The sequence below is a fragment of the Perognathus longimembris genome, chromosome 5 (assembly GCF_023159225.1).
Source record: "Perognathus longimembris pacificus isolate PPM17 chromosome 5, ASM2315922v1, whole genome shotgun sequence".
NCBI classification, from domain to species: domain Eukaryota; kingdom Metazoa; phylum Chordata; class Mammalia; order Rodentia; family Heteromyidae; genus Perognathus; species Perognathus longimembris.
The window spans coordinates 46869155-46881298 of record NC_063165.1 but is presented as its reverse complement, the minus strand read 5'-3'; the positions used below and the strand labels follow the sequence as shown (position 1 = coordinate 46881298).

The following is a 12144-nucleotide window of genomic DNA, read 5'->3' as shown; positions in this document are numbered from 1 at the left end:
ACAACAAAAATTTACCTACAGTGATGCCCATTTGATCCTAACAGCAAAAAATTAGATAATAAAATGTTCACCTATGAGGATTAGGTAAACTATGATAGATAAAACTGTAGAGCTAACAGCAGCCCCTAAAGAAAGTTGCAGAAAACTCATTACATTGAAAGATGTACATGACAAGTCATTATGCATAGTGGATTTGCTACCAAAAAGATCTATAAGCACAGAGAGGAGGAAAAAGACCCACTGTTGAAAGATATATGCAAAATATTGTCCTTATGTGACTGGATTGAGCTTTTTATTCTTTTATGTAACTAATTTCTACTTTTCTTATAAAACTTGTATATTTACATAATAGGAACAAACACACTAACATTATCTTCTAAAAAAAGAAACTAAAGGTCAAAATAGGACCCCTTCCATTTTTTTCCTCTAGTAAAATAAGAAAAAAAACACAACTGAGATTTGGGGAACAATTAAAGAACAATGGCCATTAATGTTCATGCATACAATTCCAATATTTGGGAAACTTGAAGCAGGAGGATCATAAATTCTAAGAAACACAGTGAACCTTTGTCTAAAATAATAATAATAGTAAAACTTGCCTTTGGCCTGGATGTAGCTCAATATCCCAAGTGTAGGATGTCTGTCTGGTTTAAACAAGGCCCTGGGTTTGATCCTCAGCAGTACAAAAAAATAAAATAAAAAGAACAGGCAAGACATAATGCCTTATGCCTGTAATTCTAGCTACTTGGTAGTTGGAGATCAGAAAATCTTGGTTCCAGGCCAGCCCAGATAGAAACATTGGTGTAACTCCATCTCAGCCAATGGCTGAGCATGGCAACACTTGTTATCCCAGCTACTGGGTGCAGTGGTACATGCATGTTATCCTGTGACACAGCAAAGTATGAGTAGAACTTAAGCCCAGGTCGGCCTGGGCATAAAGTCAGAAAAGAAGGTCAGAAAAGATCAGGAAAAGAAGCTATGCAAAAATGTGCAGGTGTGGCTCAAGTGGTAGCAAGCACATGACCTTGAGTTTAATCTCCAGCCAACACTGCCCAATAAATAAATAAGTGCTGTTAAGAGGGGTAGAGGCGGGGCAGGGAATGTGGCTTAGTGGTAGAGTGCTTGCCTAGCATGCATTTTGATTCCTCAGCACCACGTATACAGAAAACGGCCAGAAGGGGCGCTGTGGCTCAAGTGGCAGAGTGCTAGCCTTGAGCAAAAAGAAGCCAGGGACAGTGATCAGGCCCTGAGTTCAAGCCTCAGGACTGGCAAAAACAAAAACAAAAACAGGTAGAAGGGTAGGAGTAGACAGATGTTGTTAGCGAGGAGCTGGGGATCTGGCTCAGTGGAAGAGCGCCTGCCTGGCGAGCACAAGGCCCCGAGTTTGGTCCTCAGCTCTAGAAAAACAAAACACAACAAAAACAAAAACTATAAAAGACCCCCCCCAAAAAAAGGCAACGACAGATATAGCGAATATAGTCTGAAGTACATCAAGAAGAAAGAATATGGAAAGTGGGAATAAGAATCATATGATTAACCCAGGTCTCACTAGCATAGATAAGTACAGATCCAAACTGGTTTGCAGGTCTGTTGTACAGAAACTCATGGATTTTTACTCCAGCATTCTGCCATCACATACAGCTGTTTCATGTGTCTCCTGCTTGGTCCCCTTGGAATTGCTATTCCTCATAACTTCTATTATTTCTGCCTCAAAGAATCTGTTCACTCATAGGGTAGGCTTTCCATTACTTTGGTGCCCAAACCTGACACACAACATATGAGGTCATCCCAATGGTCTTCTGCAAAGAAAAGGACAAGTTGTTCCACTTAATAACCTCTCCTGAAAAGGAGGCACAGTTCGTTATATGTCTCTGTGGGTTTGGAAGGAAACACATGCCTACTTGGGAACACTGCTGACTGACTTACAGGGAGAACTGTAGAGCTGCTGGTTTTAAATGGAGCTCAGAGGGCTCTGCAAGATTCAGGCTTCCAGGCAAGTAGCCACCACTTGGGGCATATAACCCAATCAAAGCTAATATTCTAGGTATCTGTAGTAAATAAGGGTGCTTCCTATAGTCTCTTGTAGGACCTTGGCAATAGGATAGCTGTTCTAGAGACTCCTGATGTTCTAAAACAAGGCTGTAGCTTACACAGCAGCAAATAATTTATCATTTCCAAAAGCAGTTAGGCATCTTGTATAACAAATGGTTACTCAACCAGAGCTGGGGAATATGGCCTAGGGGCAAGAGTGCTTGCCTCATATACATGAACCCTTGGGTTAAATTCCCCAGCACCACATACACAGAAAACAGCCATTAGTGGCGATGTGGCTCAAGTGGCAGAGTGCTAGCCTTGAGCAAAAAGAAGCCAGGGACAGTGCGCAGACCCTGAGTCCAAGCCCCATGACTGGCAAAAAAAATAATAATAATAAAATCAACCAGAGCTGCCTGTGATCTGCATTGTCAGGACTATCATGAGGTCTGGTCAACAACAAGGATGTAAAGCACAATACAGCAGGACAACTAAAGGCACAAGACTGACCAGGTGACACATGTGACAAGCGAACTACCATGCAGTACTCTGCCTTGGTAGCAGGGCTTGAGTCTAAGCAGTAAGGGTAAGTAGGATTCCCTTTGATCACCCTAGTGACTAACTTGGTGAAATGTGTGCTCTACAAATTTAGGTTGGGATGAAGTCACAATGTGGGACAGGAGGCTACATTCACCAGGGCATGGCGATTATCTGAAGCTAGGAAGATCTCATCATTTGGGGTTTCTCATACCTGGGAAACAAGACTCCAACCAAAATGTAGAGACACTGGCCATAGTGACAAGGAGCTAAGGAGATCACGGGAGCCTCTGGGTCCTTCCAGATCCTGGACAACTGTAAATAGGCAGTAACTGCTATAGTCCTATGACGAAGTCCAGATGCCATTTCTTACTAAACGATCTTGGTTACTCCCAGCAGGCAAGCACACATTAGTGACAGGGGAGATCTAGACAGTATGGATGAGGGACATGACTGGTTCCACCTGCAGGCCAGGTACAGCAGTGTGACTCGAGCTTGTTTTCCTAACCCTCTCTGAGTGCTTCCTACTTCACATAGCCATCAGCTTGAGGAACACCTTACAGATGGGGCTTAATGCCTGGCAAACATGAGGCCAAGTTTTATTTTATTTTATTTTATTTTTTTTGCCAGTCCTGGGCCTTGGACTCAGGGCCTGAGCACTGTCCCTGGCTTCCTTTTGCTCAAGGCTAGCACTCTGCCACTTGAGCCACAGCACCACTTCTGGCCGTTTTCCATTTATGTGGTACTGGGGAATTGAACCCAGGGCTTCATGTATACGAGGCAGGCTCTCTTGCCACTAGGCCGTATTCCCAGCCCCAGGCCAAGTTTTAAACCTCCGGTAATTCCCACCCTCCCCCAACCCCCCCCAACCACACACACACACACCGTTTTGTGCCCGCCTCACATCCTTTTGGCTTTTTGTTTGTTTTTTGGCCAGTCCTGGGACAGGCTGGGAGCTGTCCTTGAGCCTCTGTGCACAAGGCTAGGTCTCTACCACTTGAGCCACAGCACCACTTCCAGCTTTTTCTGAGTTTTTGGAGATGAGATTCTCACAGACTTTCCTTCCCAGGCTGGCTTTGAACCGCAATCCTTCAGATCTCAGCCTTCTGAGTAGCATGAGCCACCAGCACCTGGCTTTGGCTCAACTTTTAACTCCAGTTATCACGACTGTCAGTTGCTTCCAAGTATAACTCTCAAAAACTCAGCTCAGCTTCGCATTCCACCAATCACTTTCTGCCTTTTAAGTTTCTCTCTCCTCCAAGTGTAATGCCTTTAAGGACCAAGCCAGCACAGAGCCATACCTACACTGGGATGCACAGGCAATTGCATAGGGTAATTCTTGGCCAATGGGGACAGGATATTTGCTTTTTTCCTGTGGGGGGAGGGAGCATGGGAAATTCTGTATTCTATGTGCATTCCACAGCGCTTCTTATCCCTCTGAGGCCACATGAAGCCACATATTTGATGAGCTTTTTATCTCCTCCCTCTCCTGTTATTTCAAAATCCAAACTAAACTACCCACATCCAAGCCTTTCAGTCTCTGCTTTTTGTGTTACCAAAGCAAGACTGAGTAAGAGAATACTAGGACATATGATTTAAGAGATAACCCTAATAAACTCAACTATATCAGCCCTAGAGATCATGCTCACTAATGTTGACTTAGCTGTCTTTGGGAATGAAATTGTCAGTTTCAAGACTGAACTACAAAGTGGAGTGGCTAGTTTTATTTGGTGACACTGTTTATCTCCATGACCTTAAGAGGTGTAATGAAGAAGAGACAGAGTCTAATTCTGCTAAATGCAAGCTACCCTTCTAGCCCAAAGCTGACCTCCATGGTCAACATTTGTAACCATTACACTTCTATCCTTCAATACTCTCAAAACCTCCAGGTCAGGCAAACCCACACGGCTTGCCTTTAGGATCATTTACCCTGTCAGTTTGAAAACTTCAGGGACAAAATCAAATACCATCTCCCCTAAACTTCTCAAAGACAGCTGATTCCTTGTCATAACATCACTTTCACAAAGCTGTTGTATTTCTCAAATTGTTATTTTTCTGCTGTGGTAACCAATGTGTCTGAGGCCAGACAAGTGCTTAGGTATTACACAGTAGACGACACACAATAAGCACTCAAATAATATTTGCTCAATAAACAGTTGTTAGACAAGGTGCACACACTAAGTCTAGCTTACTGACTTGTATCTTCAGCACAATATGCCAGGTTCATCATTAACACTCATTTAAATAACTAATTCAATGAGTAAACACCAAATTTTCTTCATTAAACTCCAAGCTCTTAGAAAGGAGAGGTTTGCTGGGCACCAGTGACTCCTATCTGGAATCCTAGCTACTAAGGAAGTTGAGATCCTGTTTCAAGCCAGCCCAGACAAGGAAGTCTGTAAAACTCTTAGCTCCAATTAACCACCAAAAGGCATGCATGAAAAAGCTAAGGAACAGCACCCAGGACCAAGCTAAAGCCCCAGTACCAGAACTATACAATGTCTAGGAATACTGACCATCATTCTGATGGCTAAAATCCCCAACACCAGCCACATTAATACATTTTCATGCTCAATTAAGGAATAAGAAAGACAAAGTATTTCAAGATTAATAGAGGATTTATTTAATAAGAACATAAACAGGTATCCTTGCCAGGTCTAATAGGAGATGTTAAATTTTCGGTCCAATTGTCCCTCCTGGATAAGTTTTTCCTTTCTATCCTATATAGACACATTAAAAAAAAAAAGATACACATTAATAACACATGCTGGTGCAACCCATGGTATAATTCTGAAAAACAGAATAAAACACTTCAAACTCAGTTGTGATCCCAACATATATGAAAAAGTAGTAATCAGAAGAACTGAAGAGACAATAAGAAAATGTTTCTATTTCAAAGTACCTTATTCATATTTTAGTAATTGGAAATAAATTACTCCACAAAAGAGTGAGAACAAAATGCAAACAACTTTTTGGAAAAGATGGGTCTAACAGAAGAGTGGACTGGCCAGTGTAAGACAAATGTAGCAAGAGCACTCCAAGTTAAACAGCACACGCCTGGGGCTGTGGCCAGGGGCCTCACTCAGGGAGTGAAGTGGTCTCCTCCGAGTTAAGCTCGACCTTCCATGCTACAGTACACTCCAGCCTCTGATTGCAGATTCTCTGGCTGCTTTCCCTTCTCTATCAATAGGGCATCCATATGCTTTAACACTCATTTATAAAATGTGACTAGCGCAACTAGAAGTCATGTGAATAAGGAACATCCAGCTTGACCCAATAAACTTCTCCTTTTAATACAAAGGAACAAAGTAAACTAAATAAAAAATTTTTTAAGATAATCTGAAGGTTAGCCATAATAAAAATGTTTATAGTTTCTATAGCATCTTGTAATAACAACTTCAAAAATTTCAGTATTGTTTTACTTAGTAATCACAGTATAATTTCCTTACACTTGAAAAACACAACAGGAAAACGTTCATGAGCTAACTTCAAGTCTTAGAAATTTAAACTGGATGTTTTATTACTGTAACTCTAGAGCAACTACCATAATTTTTAATCAAGTATATTCCATATAAGTTGAAACAACAAAGCAATAAAAAATATTGTTTGAATTCTGACTGAAAAGGAATAAAGCTAAAGGAGAGAGAAAGGGAAGGAAGAGTTCAGGGCTAAGGTGGCAGGGGCAACAGTGGCAAACATCAAGACAAACAGCTACAGTGGCTAAAAGGGACACCCTACCACAGCAAGGCTGTGGTGTCCCAGTACTTACCCTATCGTATTTTAAAACATAGTACCAGAAGACAAGGGGCCCAATCCCAACCAAAGCTCCTAACAGTGAGTTCTTGAGAGTGGGTCTGAAATTGGGATAGATATTTGTTGATCTTGCATAGGTCCAGCGAATCAAGGCAGGATCTTCCTAAAATTAATGGAAACAGAGAGTGATAGAACTTCAGGGACATATTCAGAAACAAATTCATCAGGACTTTTGTGAAGGAGTGGTGAGATACCCTTTGTTCTCCACATAAGTATTTCTAGATGGCTTTAGGGAAGATCTTTCATTGATACTATTTTAAAAAATAATTCTAATGACTTTTCAAATCCTTCAGAATTTAAAAGACTCTTACCACCCTTCAACTTTCTATTTATGTATGATGTTAAGAATCCTAACCTTTTAAACTAACAGAGAAACCACCTTTCCTACTTAACCCTACTCCCACCCCTTACCCCTACCCACTCCCACCCCTGCAGGAGTTAAACTCAAGGGCCTTATGCTTGCTCGCCAGGCATTTTACCATTTGAGCCACATCTCCAGCCTTTTAAAAAATTATTTTTTGAATTGGATCTCACATTTTTGTACAAGCCAGCCTGAACTTCAATTGTCCTACTTACGCTTTGCATATAGCTGGGGTGACAAAGTTGAGATAAGGTCTCACTAACTTTTCTCCATGGCTGGTCTTGAAGCCCTATCTATCTTCCTAGTCTCCTCCTGAGTAGCTGGAATTAACAGGCATGACAATCCTTTATTGTTTGTATCTATTTCTCTAAACAGTTTTATCTTCCTTATCTTTCTTGAAATGCAACCACCAGAATCACACGGTAGCACCCTTGAAAGCAAAATGGATTTCACATGTTCTACAAAGCTTTGTATTTCATTCCATGACCTTTTCTAACACTAACCCAACATTGGTCTTTCCATAGTTGCAGGAAGATGAAAGCAAAAGTATGCTAGCCCTGAGTTACTATTTTTTATGTTTTGTTTTGTTGCTAGGCATGCATGCCCTCTTATCACTGAGCTGTAATTCTAGCCCTGAAATATTAGTTTCTAAAGCTGACTTGGCAGGTATTTTTAAAGCAAAGTTAGTACGTTTATGAAATGTACTAAAAGTTTTGTAGAAAGATCAAAGTTGTTAAAGAAAACAATCACCTTGTCTGGTTAAAGGGAGAAAAAGTCATTGTTCATTTTAATATTTATGCCAGAATAACTTCCTAAGAAAAGTGAATTTATCCCAAACACATAGCTGAATTTTCAAATGATTTTACAAAGTTATTCTCTCCAAATAACAGATTAAAAACAAACAAAAAAACAGCCAATAAAATCAGCTTTAGGATTTAAAATATAACATGAACACTGAAGGTCCTTACCAATATCAAAAAGTCAGGACTAAAATAACTTAGCTGGGTCTTCCACAGTTATATTTCAAACCAAATCATAGCAATCTTATCCTGAGAAAATCAGCTGGAGCTCAAAAGAAACCTTAGGGTGGAACGCTCCCTTTCCTTCTGCTTGAGTTAAAACTCCTCAAAGGTGTGAGCATTCATTATTAGATTCAAGTATCCAAAAATACCTTCTGTTGCTCCAGAAACTATTAATAATATCACACCACATACACATTACCACCTCTCTCTATCTTAGTATCTGCCATTTATCTCTGCAAGACATTTCCTTTCATAAAAAATGCCAACAACTCCTTGGCCATGTTTGAGTAAAGTAAGTGTAGCACTCCTATTAAGAAAAATTAAGATGTTCCAAATGAGCACCCTCGAAACAGGTTTTCCTATATGATACCACTCAATGTTCAATGCACTATCAGCCACATTTAACAAGCACTCATGCCTGTGTTATTTTCCTAAGTCACCAATCATTCTCTCATCTCCCTTCCTCTTTTCCCCCTATCTCTGCAACTTCTTACTAGTACATCTTGCTAGCATTTCCTATCTATACCCACTCCATTATGAAGTCATCCAGTCACATGACTTTGATATTGGTCTATAGGCTAATAATTAACAACCCAACAAGCCCTAGATCTCTATCCTGAATTCCAGACAACATCTAACCGCCTGTTAACACCGACATATTGTTTAATGGACATTTCCAACATCACTTATCACAAACTGACTTCCCAATATTCCATCCATTCTACCTCCATACTTACTCCTTGCACATCCTTCTCTGTTAGTAAAAGGCAATTTCATCCAATTCCTTAGGTCAAAAACAGTAGCTATCCGCTCACATATCATTTTTTATATGCCGGCAAACCTGACTGAGTCTACTTTAAGTATCCAGTACTGACCACTTCACACCATCTTCACTATCATCACCATTGCAGCAGCTATCGACTAAGGGAGTCAATTGTTGTTGAAAACCCTTCTGTCTCATTTTACTCTGCTCTTCTTGCTCTCCCATATCTAATTCTCAGATACAAACTAAAGAGATATCACTAAAATATAAATACAGATTATGTGACTCTCTTCTCAATAAAGGTTCTCCTAATGACCTAGTGATTTTCTCCCACTGTTCTCATTATTGTTACTTTGGCTACAATAGTCTCTGCTGGTTTGGTTTGAGCTGTTGTTGGTATTTGTGAGATCTGGCTATCTAGCCTTTAACTTGGAATCCTCCAGCCTCAGCCTCCCCAGTGCTGGGATTACAAGTGTGTGCCATCACATCCAGCTCTTCAATACTTTCTGAACTAGTTAAGAACACTCCTTCCTAAGGGCCTTGTACTTCCTGTTTCCTGTAGCTAACTACTTTCCAACATGATCCTTGCTCTTTCCTTTCAGATCTTTATTGAAATGTCACATTCCAAAGAGTTGCTTACTCTATTAAATACACACACACACACACTCTCCTGAGCCTCTCCCTTTAAAAAAAAACAAACACCACTATCTAGTATGGCCAATGATCTAGTTTTACTTGTTGCCTTCTTCACTGGAAATAAGTTACACAAAGACAGGGATTTTACCCTACTTTTTTCTCCATTGTTATCTCAGCATCTAAAATAGGCCCATATATACATGCTGACTAAATCCATGATTCTTATTAGACAAGAGAATTTACATGTATTAATAATAACACAGTCACTTAATTAAAGGAAGGACCAAAAGTATTATTCCCTTAAACACCTGAGTCACAGAGTTGGAAAACAGAAGGGCTGGTATTTCAAAGAAAACTTAGGTTTAACAGGCCTCTTGTTTTTTGTTTGTTTTCTGTTTGTTTGTTTTTACTAATCATACTATCTACCACAGCAAAGGCAGTAATGTCCATATGTGTACAACAGATGTGTCTTTTTCTACAGCCATCCAAGTAAACAAGGTTCTGAATGGAGATAGTACAGCCAACTTTGTGGGTTACACAAAGCAGCAGTCAAATTAAGCTCCATGATTTGCTAGTGACTATCAAATCCATAAGACTATCTGTCCTTCCCTTATTTTTTTCTTAGCTACAAAACAGAAATAGTAATAGAACTTAATTTTCTAAATATTTGTGACATTTAAATTCAGACTCAGTTAAGACATAGTGCTGCATGCTTGTAATCCCAGCACTTGTTAGGTGGAAGGAGGAGGATGAGGAGTTCGAAGCCAGCTTAGACTACATAGAAATCTTGTTGTTGTTTTTTTAAATCAAAACAAAAAAGTTAGCAGTGTAACCTTCCTTCAATTATTACAATTTCCAAGAACTCCTAGGGAACTTCACCCCGACTTTTGTGTTGTCTTTAAATGAGAGAGATTTACACAGATGGTGCACAGAAAACTTAATATTAATAAGCACAGTTGCTAAATAGTAACTATCAGTTTACCACTCACAGATTAACTGCTGGAGAATTACCTAGAGCATCTCATTTAATCTCTCATGGATCTCCATGAAGAACGAACATCATTTCCATGTAAACACTTAACAGTTATGACTTAGAGGATCCCAGTAATTTGTCCTAGGTCACATTTTGCCAGTATATAGTCCCTGTTCCGTCCACATAGTCCCATTAGGAGAGAGCAGTAGTCCGGTGAGCTGCAAGATCTGAAACAGCTTTTGAATGTGCATATACCTACATTTCTGGGAGATGGGAGCCTGAGCCTTTGAAGATCAGGCTTTGCTAGACCGTCGGGTGTCTCATTTCTGATGGCAAGTACCACGTTATAACTTTTCCAATCGGAAAAATGAGGCTAGGTATTGCAGAGCAACTTCATCAAGATCACCCAGGAAGGGAGTGAGAGTTGGCTCTGAACTCAGAGCCTGGCCTCTTTTCCACTGGGCTTAGTGGCCAAGGTCAAAAGCTAATGAGTGTCCTGGCCTGGGCCTGCATGAGGGCCAGGGTACGGGAGGAGACCGGGGGTAGTCCCCGCCTAGCTCCCGCGGCCCAATGGGTACCGGAGGGGAACCGGGCGGCCCCCATGCCCTGAGTGACCCCGGGAATACGGGAGGGGCCGGGGTCGGAGCCCTCAGCCCCATGCGGACCTCCGGCCCCGCACCTCGGCCCCGCGCGGCCTCCGAGCGCGTCCGAGCCTCCCGGCCTGACCAAACCCCCCAACTCAGACCCCGGGCCTAGGGTCTCGCCCTGCCGGCCCCACTCACAATGTGCCCGCGGCGGCTGGGGTCGTTGTACTGAAGTAGATACTGCTGTTTAAGCCGGGCTCGTATGGCCAGGCGCTCGGCTTGCGCCTGCCTTGTTTCTGGGGAGATGTCGTACTCGGCGGGGTCTAGGGTAGACGGCAGGGTCGCCAGGCGAGATGGCTTATACTTCGGGAACTCCATCTTGGCGCCCGGCACACAACTGCGCCTGCGTGACCCTAAGTCCCGCCCTCTTCAGTCTGACCTTCAACCTCAGGAAGCGCGCCTGCGCATTGGCGAGAGGCGGTGGGAGAAGGCCGGTGGAGTTCAATAAGCCTGGAGGAGGCTTGACCTTCCTCCTGGCGTCTGCCCAGGCCCGGCACTCTGCGCATGCGTATGCGCAGGTCTGTGTTTTGCCTTGGCCTCCTCTCCAAGGCCCATGCGTGGTCCTAGCAGCTGCTTCCAAGAAGTGATTTTGGCAAGCTGTGTGACACAGGGAAATGGATTGGCCCTGGCGCCCGCCCAGTTTTCAGTGCAGGTCTACTAAAACTGTGACCTTGGACAAATTATTTAATAGTTTCTGTTTATCTTGGAGATAATGACCCATATGGTGCCCACCTAGCAAAGTTATATGGTAAATAAACTGATAAATATATATGCTTTTGCAGAACATAATTCTCCATCCCCTAAAAAGAGAATAAGCTTTTCTGTATTGTTACCACATCAGGTCTATATAAGGTTATTTTTCATAAACATAAGATGTTTCATAGATGAAGTTGCCTGACTGTAGTATAGAATTTTTTCTTTTTTAAGTCTTGAATGAAATCCTGAAGAAGCAATGTCTTAGTTAAAATGCTAAAACTTCTTACCTGAAATCCTTCACCATCTTGAAGGGCTAAAATGAAAGATGTATTTACAGATATGAAAAACAAAACACCACACACACAGGGCACTGAGTCTCACTGTAAGAGAGGATTTTGTGAAATTTAAGTTCAAAACAACTCAGGTAAAAATGGTGCATGCCTGTAATCCTCACACTTGGGATGTGGAAGCAGGAGACCCAGAAGTTCAAGACCACACCAGTCTCCTAGCTACTCAGGAGACTGAAGTGTGAGGATGGAGGTTTGAAGCCAGCCTGGGCAGGAAAGTCCATGAGACTCTTATCTCCAATAAACTACTTAGAAAAAGCCAGAAGTGGTGCTGTGGCACTGTAATAGAGTGCTAGCCTTGTGCACAAAGAGGCTCAGGGA

At 41.8% G+C, this 12144-nt stretch overlaps 1 protein-coding gene across 1 annotated transcript; it reads right to left on the bottom strand.

Moving 5' to 3' along the window:
• Positions 1–5167: 5167 nt before the first annotated feature.
• On the bottom strand, positions 5168–11149 carry Ndufb4 (NADH:ubiquinone oxidoreductase subunit B4). The gene is made up of 3 exons (XM_048346714.1): positions 10919–11149; positions 6338–6484; positions 5168–5288 (listed from the first exon to the last, which is right to left on the bottom strand). The coding sequence occupies exons 1-3, from the start codon at positions 11096–11098 to the stop codon at positions 5226–5228; spliced, it is 390 nt and encodes a 129-aa protein (XP_048202671.1). The 5' UTR covers positions 11099–11149; the 3' UTR covers positions 5168–5225.
• Positions 11150–12144: the final 995 nt, after the last annotated feature.

What these genes read in the sequence shown, in the direction of transcription:
- Ndufb4 (XM_048346714.1), bottom strand. Translation starts at nt 11,098, where the DNA reads ATGGAGTTCCCGAAGTATAAGCCATCTCGCCTGGCGACCCTGCCGTCT. An exon ending in CCAGCCGCCGCGGGCACATT is followed by an intron (nt 6,485 to 10,918) that starts GTGAGTGGGGCC and finishes CATTAATTTTAG; the next exon opens with GAAGATCCTGCCTTGATTCG. An exon ending in ATGTTTTAAAATACGATAGG is followed by an intron (nt 5,289 to 6,337) that starts GTAAGTACTGGG and finishes GTGTCTATATAG; the next exon opens with GATAGAAAGGAAAAACTTAT.